The 14,802-nt window shown below is 42.8% G+C and overlaps 1 protein-coding gene across 1 annotated transcript in view; it reads left to right on the top strand.

Annotated features, from left to right (window-relative positions):
* The window catches only part of tll1 (tolloid-like 1), a 454,505-nt gene that overhangs the window by 356,083 nt on the left and 83,620 nt on the right, over positions 1-14,802 (top strand). Inside the window, exons 12-15 of the mRNA XM_070864299.1 lie at positions 988-1,133; positions 5,325-5,520; positions 13,043-13,168; positions 14,449-14,609. Coding sequence (XP_070720400.1) covers positions 988-1,133; positions 5,325-5,520; positions 13,043-13,168; positions 14,449-14,609 — 629 coding nt within the window. The remainder of the gene's footprint in view (positions 1-987; positions 1,134-5,324; positions 5,521-13,042; positions 13,169-14,448; positions 14,610-14,802) is intronic.

The raw sequence follows: 14,802 nt of genomic DNA, 5'->3' as shown, positions 1-14,802 counted from the left end.
GTCACAGGTACTTGGGGGTTCTCCCACCCATCTTCTGTAACATCAGTAGAAGAGCCGTGGAAACCTCCAAAAAATACACTGTTTCTTTGGGGTTTCCGTGGCTCTTCTGCCAAAGTTACAGCGGAGAAACCCCACGGAAATTCACCCCCCTTATAATCAGTTTAATCTGTACCTTTCCCGCGATTGAAGTGATTTATATGCAATGTGCGTGTAATTGCATTAAATTTGTGCTTCATTTCATTCTTCTATTGCATTTTAAGGTAGCATCCTTAATCACTGTCTCTAATGATATACAGGAAGAAAAAATGTTTTCGTATTTTACTCTTTAATTGAAAACGTTCTACCTTTCATAGTGTTATACCTTCCAAAAACATCATAAATTATCGGCTTGTGTGATATTTTGGGACGAATTACATTTTGCAGACTTAAGGACATTACCTTTTGCTCCTTTGATAATCACTGAGGCCTTTAGATTGCCACAAAGGCCAATAACAGTTTCAGAATGCATAGAGTGTGATGTTGCATGCGTAAAGATTACATTCAATGTAATGGAGGGGTTGAATTGCCAATTGCCACAGGGGATCTTCCAATTGTTCACTGTAACTTGGATGGAAGATCGGTGAAAACCCCGGAGAGATGGCCTTTATGCATTTCTCTGGGGTTTCTGTCGAGTTATGGTGCACGATATGGAGAACCTCAGCAAAAAATTCAACCCCAGTATTTTGCTACGGGATACAACAGGGCAGAGATGGATTATGTTTCCGTTCTTGCATTCAGTATTGTGGGAAGGGCTACTGCAATGTGACATTTAAGCATAAATTACATATGCAATTCACTGCATTACTGCCCTTTATGTTGTTTTCAGAGGAAGAGGTTTCATACGTGTTTGTAATTGCTGTGAAAATATTAAGTATATAATTCTAAAAGTTGCCATCTTGTTATTTATACGCCTGTTTACACACAATACATTTTTTTTTTACTTATTAGCAATTTGTGGTGGTGAAATCAGTAAAGAATCTGGACAGATCCAGTCACCTAACTATCCAGATGACTATAGACCAATGAAGGAGTGCGTGTGGAAGATAACAATGTCTGAGCACTATCACGTAGGACTAATTTTCCAGGCCTTTGAGGTAATTGTGTTACATGATAAAAAAATGATCAGGAAGGGAAAGTTTAAATGATGGAACCTCATTGTGCAGAGAATGTACCTTTTATAGTGAACAACCCAAGGTAAAGTACAACTGACTACAGAATTAATCCTCTTCAGAACTGTAATCTACAGATAAAATTATAGGAGTTACTTGGCTTTTGTCTGTAGGCAATGAAAACATTTCAGAAACTGCTCACTGGAGTTTGCATTAAATATATTTGAGTAGTAAAGTAGATTCCATGCTGGTTGGTCTTATTTAAAATTCATTTTTTACCTCTGTAGCTAAATTATTCAGTATTATATAACTGAAGAGTTGAATTTCATATTTGGAAACCGAATTAGGACAGAAAAACAACCTAAGAATTTAATTTGATATCCAACTCTCAATCTCAAGAGAAGGACAAAGAGAAATCTAGAATAAAAATACTTAACTGGAGGAGGGCTAATTTCAGCAAATTGAGGAGGGATCGGGTAAATTGGAGTGAAAGACTAGCAGACAGAAATGTAATGGAGCAATGAAATGGGTGGCGTTCAAAGAGGATATGGTTTGGGTGCAGTCTAGACACGTTCTACTTGTGGTAAGTGGGCAATAAGGTGCCAGATGGAGTATAATGTGGGGAAATGTGTGATTGTTCACTTTGGTCGGTAGAATGGAAAAACACTATTTTTTTTAAATGGTGAGAAGCTATTAAATGGTGGTGACCAGAGCAATTTAGATGTCCTCGTACAGGAAACACAGAGTTAGCATACAGGTACAGCAAGCAATTGGAAGGCAAATGGCATGTTGGCTTTATTGCAAGGGGGTTGGAGTACAAGAGTAAGAGGGACTGAAAGTCAGCTCCGCAAAAAAGCCACTTACTGCCAGAAAGCGGCGACCAAGTGGTGGAGTTGAGCAGCCGCCAACTTCCAGTCCAATGGCCGGCACCAGCTAAATTCAGCTCGGGGGGTTTTCTGGCAGTCCCCACTTCCTAAGTGTGTCTTCAAAGGGTGCACCGCCGATCCCCCGCACCCCCCACGAAATTTAGCTGCAAAAATCATAAATGCGCCGCGCGGTGCCTCTGAAAGCTTTTTCTGTCAGTGCACCTTCCTTTCACTCTGTGAGCCATGGCAGCACGGCGGCCCTTCAAGGGGATGGTGAACTGCCATGGCCGCCATGTTTTTATTTGCCGGCTGACTTCCCGATCAGCAAAAGAATTATGCACCCGGGTTCAGCCGGGCCGCCAACAGGCAGCCAGGCACTCCCTCTTGAGTGCCAGGCCGCTGGCCTTGCCGAAACCCTCCCTGCTGGCCCAGTTGGCTGAACCTAAACAATTATTGCTTCTCTCCCCTTTAAATGAGGGGAGAGACTTGGTGACGCACATGCGTACTGACGTCATCACTGTTCCACTGCTGATTGACAGCAGTGGTGACTCTGTCCCGCCTCCACGTCCGCCCCTCTAGAATACTTAGCACCGACTTCGGGTCTGCATGAAAAAAAATGACAAAGAGCTGAATTTCGCGGAAGAGACCACCTCATTGGAAGCTGCAGTAAAAACGCTTTAAAAACAGTAGGTGTGACCCATGTCAGGCAGAGCTGAATTTTGGCCAAGGTAGTCTTGCTCAATTGTACAGGGCTTTGATAAGACTTCACCTGGAGTACCATGCACAGTTTTGGTCTCTATAGAGGCAGTACAGTGAAGGTTCACTAGATTGATTCCTGGGATGAGAGGGTTGTCCTATGAGGAGATTTTGAATAGTTTGGGCCTATACTCTCTGGAGTTTAGAATAACGAGAGGTGATCTCATTGACATATATAAGATTCTGAGGTGAGGGGAAATGACAGGTCATCGACCTGAAACCTTAACTATTTCTTTCTCCACAGATGCTGCTTGACCTGCTGTGTATTTCCAGCATTTTCTGATTTTATTTAAGATTGTGAGGGTAGATGCTGAGAGGTTATTGCCCCTGGTTGGAGAGTCTATAACTAGGGGGGCATAGTCTCTGGATAAGGGGTCAGCCATTTCCGACTGAGATGAAGAGGAATTTCTTCACTCAGAGCGATGTGAATCTCTGGAATTCTCGACCCCAAAAAGCTATGGATGCTGAATCGTTGTTTATATTCAAGGCTGAGATAGATAGAATTTTGGACTCCAGGGGAATTAAGGGATATGGAAATAGGACGGGAAAGTAGAACTGACGTCGAAGATCAGCCAAGATCTTATTAAATGGTGGAGCAGGATCGAGGGGCCGTATGGCCTACTCCTGACCCTAAGTCTTATGTTCTTAAGGGGGAAAGGGAGGGAAACCAAAGCCGGAGCTTCCTGGATGATGAAGGAGGTCGAGCCTAGGATGAAGCAGAAAAGGGGGGGGTTGGGTGTATGATATTTGTCAGCTTGATAATATAAAGGAGAATCAGGCTGAATATAAAAAAGTACAGAGTAGAAAGGAAATAATAGGGGTAAAAAGACTGAGAATAGACGAGCAGCTAACATAAAAGGGAATCCAAAGGTCTTCTATAGGTGTATTAACAGTAAAGGGGTTGTCAGCGGAGCGGTGCAGCCAATTAGGGACCAAAATAGAGAATTATTGGTGGAGGCAGAAGGCATGGCTGAGGTACTAAATGAGTACTTTCCATCGGTGTTTACCAAGGCAGAGGACTTTGCGAAAGCTGTAGCAAACAAGGAGGCTGCTGTGATACTGGATGAGATAAAAATAGATCGAGAGGTACTAGAAAGGCTGGCGGTACTTAAAAAATGGATAAGTCACCCAGTCCGGATGGGATGCATCGTAGGTTGCTGAGGGAAGTAAGGGTAGAAATTGCGGAAGTGCCGGCCGCAAACTTCCAATCCTCCTTAGACACGGGTGGTGCCAGAAGATTGGAAGATTGCAAATGTTACACCCTTGTTCAAAAAGGGGAGAAGGATAAACCTGGTAATTATAACCTAGCCAGTTTAACCTCGGTAGTGGGGAAGCTTTTAGAAACAATAATCCAGGAGAAAATTACCGACCACTCAGTCAAGCATGGACTAATAAAGGAGAGGCAGCACTGATTTGTTAAGGGAACATCGAGTTTGACTAACTTGATTGTTTTTTTTAATGAGGTAACAGAGAGGGTGGATGAGGGCAGCTGTATATATGGATTTTAAAAGGGCGTTTGATAAAGTACCACATATTAGGCTTTTTAGCAAAATTGAAGCCTATGGGAAAAAACTGGCAATAGCAGCATAAGAACATAAGAATTAGGAACAGGGTCGGCCATTTGGCCCTTCGAGCCTGCTCCGCCATTCAATAAGATCATGGCTGATCTGATCTTGGCCTGCTCCCCATAACCCTTGACTGCCTTGTCATGGATGCATAAAATTGGCTGAGGGATGGAAAACAGAGATTTGTGCTGATTGGCTGTTTATCAGACTGGTGCGATGTATACAGTGGCATTTCCCAAGGTTCAGTACTAGGATCACTACTATTTTTGATGTACACTAATGATTTGGACACAATTTAAAAATTTGCAGATGATACAAAACTTGGAAGTGTAGTAAACAGTGAGGAAGATAGTAATAGACTTCAAGAAGACATAGGCAGGCTGGAATGGGCAGACACGTGGTAGATGAAATTCAACGCAGTAAATTGTGAGGTGATACATTTTGGTAGGAAGAATGAGGAGAGACATGCTAAATGGTATAATTTAAAGGGGGTGTAAGACCAGAGATATCTTGAGGTGGATGTTCACAAATCTTTGAAGGTGGCAGGACAGGTTAACAAATCAGTTAATAAAATATAGGGGATTCTGGGTTTTTTAAGTAGAAGCATAGAGTACAAAAAACAGGAAGTTATGCTAAACCTATATAAAAAAAAACAAGTTCAGCCTCAGCTGTTGAAGTATTGTATCCAATTCTTTAGGAAGGAGATGAAGGCTTTGGAGAGGCTACAGAAGAGATTTACTACAATGGTTCTAGCGATGAGAGATTACAAATGCGTGGATAAACTGGAGAAGCTGAGGTTGTTCTCCTTAGAGCAGTGAAGGCTAAGAGGACATTTGCAGGAAGTCTTTAAAATCATGAATGGTTTAAATGGAGTAAATAAGGAGAAAACTAATACATTTTTAGTTGGTTCATAAATGTTTCTCATCCACTTAAAATGGGCCCCAGTTTCCTTGTGCAAAAACAAGTAAAATATTTTCTTTCTTTCATAGGTTGAGAGACATGACAATTGTGCCTATGACTATCTAGAGGTTCGAAATGGCAATAATGAAAACAGTCCTTTGATTGGGCGTTTCTGTGGCTACGACAAACCAGAAGACATCAAATCTACTTCTAATACCCTGTGGATGAAGTTTGTTTCTGATGGAACAGTTAATAAAGCAGGATTTGCAGCAAACTTCTTTAAAGGTAGAAATATGTAAAATCCTGAGTACTGTATGAGCCAATTAATATACCCAGTTCGTGTGAACATTTTTTGAAAGGGAGTCACTGAGACAGGATCAGTCTCCATATGCTCTTATGGGAATTTGACATTTAAAGGAAAAGTTTAGAGCTTTTTTTTTGCTTTATAGACACAGTTCTTAGCGAGAGCTACACCTCATTGCGGCAATAGGTAAGAAATGTAGATATTTCGATCAAAAGAAATATGCTGAGCTTTCTCTGCAAGTAGACAAGTACTGTAATGAACAAATACTTGAATATTAGGCTTTCCAAAACAGACACAATGGCCAGGATTTTGCCACGCTCAGAGGACGGATTTGGAGGCAGGTCCGCTGTCAAAATCTAAAAGATTCTCAAGTGCCAGGTCTGCTTGCGCTTTACAGACCCGATAATAAGCAGTGGGTGAGCCAATTGAAATAGCAAAGAGCTTGATAAAAGGTACTTAAATAGCATTTTACCATCGACTTAACATTTCCAGCTTTTTGATGAGTTTCATGGCGCTCGGGATTCACATCGGGTAAGTTGGGTTTTCAATGACAATCCATTCCTGTGAATAGGTGACAGCTGCAAAAGTGGTATAAAAGCTACCATTTCACAGATGTTCACTTTCTAATCTTAGAAGCTGAAGCCTTCAGGATTTGGAATAAACTTTTCAACTTTAGGAAGGTTGGAAGTGTTTGGAATAAACTCTCTATCCAGTGTCATCTCCTTGGAGCAACCTCTCTCATCATTGACAGATCGCTTCTGTCATCTCAACCTCAGCTGCCATCTATTCCAACAGCATCCCAGGAGGCAGTTGGCCATTTAAATATTAGAATGAGGCTGCGTGCCTCACACTTAACCTTCTTCCAGATTTAAAACAGGCCGGCCGGGTTTCCCAGGCCTCTGGAAACCTGGCCAATAAAGGGAGGCGGGGACAGCTTTGGGGAATTCTGGTATCAATATCCAGCACTTAAAGGTCAGGTGTAGCACAGGGAGTTGCAAAGTAATGCTTACCACTGCTCTATATCAATGGTTGAGCCACCTTCCCCGTTTTATTTTTACTCCAGACAGGGATGTACAATTGTTGAAGTTCATCCATGTGATCTTTAAATGTTTACCATTGCCTATCCACTGTCAACTCTTTAAGTATCATTCGCCAGTCTATTCTAGCCAATTCACGTCTCATACCATCGAAGTTACCTTTCCCTAAGTTCAGGACCCGAGTCTCTGAATTAACTGTGTCACTCTCCATCTTGATAAAGAATTCTACCATATTATGGTCACTCTTTCCCAAGGGGCCTTGCACAACAAGATTGCGAATGAGTCCTTTCTCATTACACATCACCCAGTCTAGGATGGCCAGCTCTCTAGTTGATTCCTCAACATATTGGTCTAGAAAACCATCCCTAATACACTCCAGGAAATCCTCCTCCACCATATTGCTTCCAGTTTGGTTAGCCCAATCTATATGTAGATTAAAGTCGCCCATGATAACTGTTGTTCCCTTATTGCATGCATCCCTAATTTCTCGTTTGATGCTGTTCCCAACCTCACTACTACTGGTTGGTGGTCTGTACACAACTCCCACTAGCATTTTCTGCCCTCTAGTATTCCGCAGCTCTACCCATACCAATTCCACATCATCCAAGCTAATATCCTTCCTTACGATTGTGTTAATTTCCTCTTTAACCAGCAACGCTACCCCACCTCCTTTTCCTTTCTGTCTATCCTTCCTGAATGTTGAGTTCCCAGCCTTGGTCACCCTGGAGCCATGTCTCCGTAATGCCAATTATATCATATTCGTTAATAGCTGCCTGCGCAGTTAATTCATCCACCTTATTACGAATACTCCTCGCATTGAGGCACAGAGCCTTCAGGCTTGTCTTTTTAACACACTTGGTCTCTTTAGAATTTTGCTGTATTGTGGCCCTTTTTGATTTTTGCCTTGGTTTTCTCTGCCCTCCACTTTTACTTTTCTTCTTTCTATCTTTTGCTTTTGCCTCCATTCTACTTCCCTCTGTCTCCCTGCATAGGTTCCCATCCCCCTGCCATATTAGTTTATCCCCTCCCCAACAGCACTAGCAAACACTCCACCTAGGACATTGGTTCTGGTCCTGCCCAGATGCAGACCATCTGGTTTGTACTGGTCCCACCTCCTCCAGAACCGGTTCCAATGTCCCAAGAATTTGAATCCCTCCCTCTTGCACCATGGCAAACGAGCCAAAGGTGGGCAGAGGAAACGATACAAGGACACCCTCAAAGCCTCCCTGATAAAGTGTAATATCCCCACCGACACCTGGGAGTCCCTGGCCAAAGACCGCCCTAAGTGGAGGAAGTGTATCCGGGAGGGCGCTGAGCACCTCGAGTCTGATCGCCAAGAGCATGCAGAAATCAAGCGCAGGCAATGGAAAGAGCATGCGGGAAATCTGTCCCACCCTCCCTTACCCTGAATTAGTATTGGACTGTTCAGCCACCTAAGGACTCATTTTAAGAGTGGAAGCAAGTCTTCCTCGCTTCTGAGAGACTGCCTATGATGATGACCCCAGTAAGGAGTCCGAGTCATGGCCCAGGTGCAGTTAAGCCACTTGCTCATAGAAGCAAGGGGAAGTTTGAGGGTGTTTTCTATGTGGACTTGTATTTACTCTATACAGCCATCAGAGGGCGCATTCCCCGGAGTCCCAAAGGATTCCGGAGCCCCTTGGGAGCACAGGTATTTAAGAAGGCTTCACAGGTTGGAGAGGTACTCTGGAGGCCTGCAATAAACGACTAAGGTCACACTTTACTTTGAGCTCACAGTGTTCAGTCTGACTCCTACTCCATACACAACAGAGGGAGTGTCACTTCCGCTTCTCCTTACACATTTGCTGGAGCTTGCTTTCAGAGCATTACTGGCAGAGGCTGGAGAGCGGATCCTCTGCTATTTCTCATAGAATGAGTGGTACATTGCATTGGAGGAACATGGATGGGCAGCACTTTAATTTCAATAATGTATCCATTTAGAGGCTATTGCTGTATTTGGCAGATTTATGCTACAACAGAAGTAAGTGGGGAAAAGTATTAAGTTTAAAAGTATTTAATTTAAAGGTACTTCTATGCACTTACACTAGAAAATGAATCAGCTGCTGTTAATTTTTTTGTAAAGATAAATTACTGTAACCTTTATGGAGAGAATTTCCCATTTTCATGGATTATGATGTGTTTTCAATAACTGATCAAAATTAAATTCCAAAAGCTTTCTAATCTTTTAAATATTCCATCCTTTTGAAGAAGTTATGAATAGGTTTAATTTTATCTTCTTCACCAGAACATTACGTTTATATAAAATGCCTTACTTCAACATTGACTTTAGCTGTGACATTGGGACTGAATTGTGTTCGTTGATTGTCAGTTAAAATTTGAGTTAAAAGCATCAAGGTGTGAATTTCGTGAGTCAACACGCATAAGATACAAACCAGAATGAAGATTGACTTGCTTAAAATTTCAAGATAAAATGGTCCCCTCTGGCATGCAGCACACATTTGACTCTGAATCAGATCGTTGCAGTTTTATTTCCAAGAGCTGCCTGCCACTTGTGCCTGCATGCTATTGTTGGATACAATCTTTGTCAGTTCCCATCCAGGTTGTTTGATAATGAACAGCTTCCCACTGGTTTTGTAGTTTAGTTCCACTCCAGCGGGGAGCTTGTTGACCGTGAGGTGGAGCATGACAGCGAGGAAGATTGAGAAGAGGGTTGGAGTGATGACACAGCCCTGTTTGATCCCGGCCCGGACATGGATTGGGTCTGTAATGGATCCGTTGGTAAGGCCTGCATGTTGTTGTGGAGCAGGTGGAGGATGTTGATGAACTTTTGGAGGCATCCGAAACGGCCTTCAAATCTACCATCAAGCTCATGGTATACAAGCTGTCGTAATACCCGCCCTCCTGTATGGCTCAGAGACATGGACCATATACAGTAGACACCTCAAGTCGCTGGAGAAATACCATCAACGATGCCTCCGCAAGATCCTACAAATCCCCTGGGAGGACGGACGCACCAACATTAGCGTCCTGGACCAGGCCAACATTCCCAGCATTGAAGCACTGACCACACTTGATCAGCTCCGTTGGGCAGGCCACATTGTCTGCATGCCAGACACGAGACTCCCAAAGCAAACACTCTACTCGGAACTCCTTCATGGCAAACGAGCCAAAGGTGGACAGAGGAAACATTACAAGGACACCCTCAAAGCCTCCCTGATAAAGTGCGGCATCCCCAACGACACCTGGGAGTCCCTGGCCAAAGACCGCCCTGAGTGGAGGAGGTGCATCCGGGAGGGCGCTGAGCATCTCGAGGAAACAAGTGCAGGCAGCAGAAGGAAAGCGCGGCAAACCTGTCCCACCCTCCCTTACCCTCAATGTCTGTCCCACCTGTGGCAGAGACTGTGGCTCTCGTATTGGACTGTTCAGCCACCTAAGGACTTATGTTAAGAGTGGAAGCAAGTCTTCCTCGATTCCAAGGGACTGCCTATGGTGATGATGTTTGATATTGGACCTTGCTATGGCAGGATGCTTTGTATCAGCCCTTGTAAGTATGCCTCCATTTGACCATTGACTAATCATCGATTGCTAATCATCGTGAAGAAGCCTTTGATTCAAAGATCCCATCTCTTAGTTACTTGGCAATGAGTAGCTCCTGTGAGAAAATTAAGCAAGGACATTTTCACGTCTCATATTTAAATATCTCCTGTAGTACACAGATAAGGCCAGTTTTTGTCTGTCTTATCTGTCTACATTATTTTTACACCAAGTTGTCAAAACAACCGGGAAAATTGCACAGAGGTGCTCATTCAATGCTGATGCATTCTGTTATTGATATTAGTGAGTAGTGTAGTGCACAGTATGCGTGTAAGTTTGCGGGGAGAGGAGAATTTTGATGAGCATAAAGAATTTCAAATCACATTTCTATGAATTAACTATTATTGTGTATGGTGTCTGCTTCTATCCATCCAGCAAGGTTCTATTGTTCTAAAACTGGCCACAATGCTGCACCAGATTGTGTAACTGTTACTGACCTTGGCCATTAAATCATAACTTAACTTTGATAAAGATGTATATGCTGAATTTGGCCATTAATGAAATGGCATTTTTGTTTGAATACTTCTCTTCTTAGGCGGTCCCTCGTACCGAGGATGACTTGCTTCCATGCCAAAAAGGGATGAGGCCACAGGTGTTTCAATAAAGCACCTAATATTCCAGGTCCAGAACTGCATGTTGAAGAGTGGAAGATGTCTGCGTGGATTTTTTTAATGTGTGGGCTTGACAGAGCTGGGTCTTGGTCCAGTGGTGAGGATTAACTAAGACCACTGGAGACCAGCTCTGCTGCACGGACTTAGTGCGCACACATATCGCAGTGTGGGCTGGCCCGTGCTGCCTGTGGGCCCACACCTCTTCTGGGCCCTGAATTCATGCCTCTCCTGGGCCCCGATCACAATGATCTGCAATCTCTCGCTGCTTCTTCGCCCCGACCTTGCCACTCCTGCTGTACTTGCCCACGCTCCAGTCAGTCGCCCTCTTCACAGCAGTCTCCTTCCTGGACTGGCTCGTGTTGTACCTGGCTGGCCCCAACCATACAGAGTCATAAACAATAGCAGTCAATTTTGCACTTCACAGAAGAGAACATTTGATTCAATTAATCTGATAAGATGATGCTTCTTTTTGTTTTCAAGTTATTTACAGCATTAATCACTATGGTGTAAATTTATTTTCTAACAAATGTTTAGAAAACTCCCATACATGACCACCTTCAATATTTTCAATCATCCCTACAGGTCAATCTTCCTGTGATTGCAAGCTGTGCTCCGAATAAATGAGCATCTTGTTAGGTTACTTGTTTTAGTTTGCAACTGTTACCAAATTGTAGTAAAAGCAAAGAGAACCTTTTTATTTTTGTTGTCTAATTCAGTAAGAAACCATTTTCATTTTTATCCCATACCCCAACTATCCTCATCAACAACTCACATTTATACACAGTCTACTCATGATAATACAAAGTCATTTTTGCACTAAAAATTTAGAATTATCCAATAATTCGAATGAACCAACTTCAAATTAAGAGGGACAACTGTTGTACTGCCTTCTGTAATCCCAAGGTGCTTGACAGATAGGCTTATGGAAAAACAGTCAGTCTAGTCATTCACCAGAAGGGGCAGTCTTTTCTAGTCTCTTTCCAATGACCATTCTCCATGTTAGCATGGAGAGTGGATGCCAGCAAGCTAATCAGCTCTGGGCACTATCACAGCCAAGCCATCCTTATTTTCACCTGATGTCCGCACAGGCACAACTCCTATTGCTAGCTCGGGTGGACTAAGTCAGTGCAAGTGAATTAAAGCTGGATCTTTTCATCAGAAATTATGATAAACCTTTTATAAATCACTGTTTAGGCCTGGGTGGAGTATTGGGGGAAATTTTAATCCCCCAAGGACAGCTGCGTGCCTCCACTTTAACAGGATTTTAATTTTTACCCCATGGAAGCTGGGTTTCCCGGGGCAGGAAACCTGGCAGGTAAAAGGAACGTGATGGGCCAGATCCGTGAGGTATGTGCCTTTTAAAGCACTGCTTGTGGACCAGGAGGAGCAAGAGTGTTTCCAACAGGCCCGACAAGCTAATCTCTTAACACACCCCGCGATCTCCGACTCCCCCACCTGAGCTCTGACTATCCTAAACCTCCTCCGCAATCTCCCAATACCCAGCGCGGTCTCCTACTTACCTATCATCTGCTCCCCAGTTGCTTTCCTGTCCGAAACCTGCTGAAAAAATGTAAAAGAGGTCCTGCGCTTAATTTCAGCGTGATGTCCGGGGATTCTCCTCCCTGCTCTCTTCACGGCACTGAGTAAATATTGGGGCCATTGTGTCCAATTCTGGCCACAACACTTAGGAACGATATCAAGGGTACAGAAGAGATTTACCAGAATAGTACCAGGGATGCTGGACTTCAGTTACGTGGAGAAACTGGGGAAGCTGGGGTTGTTCTCCTTAGAGCAGAGGAGATTCAATACAGATGTTCAAAATCATGAAGGGTTTTGATACAGTAAATGAGCAGAAACTGATTCCAGTGAGAGAAAGGGGAAAGGGCATGGGAGTGGGACAAATTGGATAGCTCTTTCAAAAAGCCAGCACAGGCATGATGGCCTCTTGCTATGCTTTATCATTCTATAATTCTATGAAATGGCGTGTTTGGACGTTTATGTAGTTTCTCTGGAGTTTACGCCAATCTTACACCGATGTTACACTGATTGGAATTGGGAGAACTCAGAAATTACATGCGACCATCTCTATATTCTTCACTCACATACACACAAGCTTTATGAGTGTTCAAAAAATATATCAACGACACAATTTACAAAATGACTATTTCATCTACCCAACTAGCCCTCATGAAAAAAAATATAGTAACCACGCCACCAAAAACATCAGATGTAGAGAGGTAGGCTACTAACAAATGTTTTTCATTTCTTTACCATTTCCACAGAGGAGGACGAATGTGCCAGACATGACAATGGAGGTTGTGAGCAGCAATGTGTGAACACTTTGGGCAGTTATAAGTGCACCTGTGATCCAGGCTATGAACTTGCAACAGACAAGAAAAGTTGTGAAGGTAAAAGTTTCAAAATAAGGGTATTAAATAACTTAATGAGGGTTCCAGTTTTTATACTGAAGATAGACAGTGCGGCCATGTGATTGTTCCGCTGCTGGCAAATTTCAGTTGGGAGTAGGAAGATGTACCTGGAACCTCCAGTGATGGAACACTGGTTCCAAATCTGGTTTCAAATTTTAGCCTCTCCAATACTTGAGCTCAGTGGCCAACACGCTTCCCCACTGGAACATTGTATGAGGCAGAATCCTCTGTTTCGGAGAGGAATAAGAATTGGCAGAACATCTGCTTCTTAGATGTGTAACTACTCTTTGCTGATAGTGGAAAGTCATTCCTGGCAGCTATAATGAAATTATGAGCCAAAATATTTTGCCCTGCTCACTAAAGGATCACTCAAATAATTAATCTTTATATGGTTATTACCCCGTATTGCACATGTAAGGACAAGATTAATCCGTTTAAAGACACTGTGTTACATTGCCTTTCATTTTATCCAGATCTAATTTTCATTGCAGTTTTCTCCCCTTAAACCCTTCTCTCCTGAAGGCAGGGACTGATGTTGAGAGGGTAAATTTTGCGAGGCACCATGCGTCTGTTTGCGGGTGAGGCTGTGGTGGTAGTGTACAGTCACACAGAATGCATCCTACGATTGACTGGGTGACCGTGACCCTCTGGTATCTCGCCCAAATGCCACTGTTCATGTGTGAGCCTGGACAGTGAGTTTCGTTGGGCAAGTCCATCACAGGGCATCACAGCTATTTGCTACATATGTCTCTACACTTCCAGCAACAGTCATTAGAGAGTAACTCAGCCCAGTGAGTTCTATCCCTTCCTATCCCAGGGACACTCAAGACAACTAAAATACCTCCATTACTGCCCCAGATGAAATCAGTTAATCCGTCTTGGATTGAATCTGGCACCTTCACGGTCTGTATGGCTTGGTATCATTCCAAGTGGTGCATTTATTCCAGATATTTACAACACAGAAGGAGGCCATTCAGCCCAAAACTAGATCCATTGCCCTTCTCTCTACCCGCAGAAGCATTTAAGCTATCAGGACCATGTTCAAATTATTGCGTGAAATTCTGATGAAAATTATGCCAGAAGTAAATCTGTTCACATTGTAAAGACGCTTGCTTAATTTGTACTGCACACCCATTTCTTCATTGTTACTCAGCCATTTGAATAAATGCCTGGTATTTCAGGCTAGCTGTTGTATTTGTGCTAATTCTGTTACATAGAATCTCAAATTCATAATGTAAATCCAATATTTTTAATTTTAGCTGCCTGTGGAGGACTCTTGTCAAAGCTAAATGGAACGATCACCACACCAGGCTGGCCTAAAGAATACCCTCCAAATAAGAACTGTGTTTGGCAAGTTGTGGCTCCCACCCAATACAGGATCTCTATGCAGTTTGAATTTTTTGAATTAGAAGGCAATGATGTAAGTAACTTAACTTTTGCCAAATCACAAAATGAAAGTTGCTAATTTTAGCGAAATCTAAATTAACATAGACCCTGATGAGGTGATAAAGCAGTTTTATTTAAAATATATATTAAGGTCCATTGCAGTATGTGTTTATGAAACATTGCAAAATGTTCTAATATGCAACACTAGGTAACCAATTGTTTGATTT

Source organism: Pristiophorus japonicus, chromosome 2, assembly GCF_044704955.1.
Source record: "Pristiophorus japonicus isolate sPriJap1 chromosome 2, sPriJap1.hap1, whole genome shotgun sequence".
NCBI classification, from domain to species: Eukaryota; Metazoa; Chordata; class Chondrichthyes; family Pristiophoridae; genus Pristiophorus; species Pristiophorus japonicus.
The sequence above is the reverse complement of the archived record's forward strand: the minus strand, read 5'-3'. Positions and strand labels throughout refer to the sequence as shown.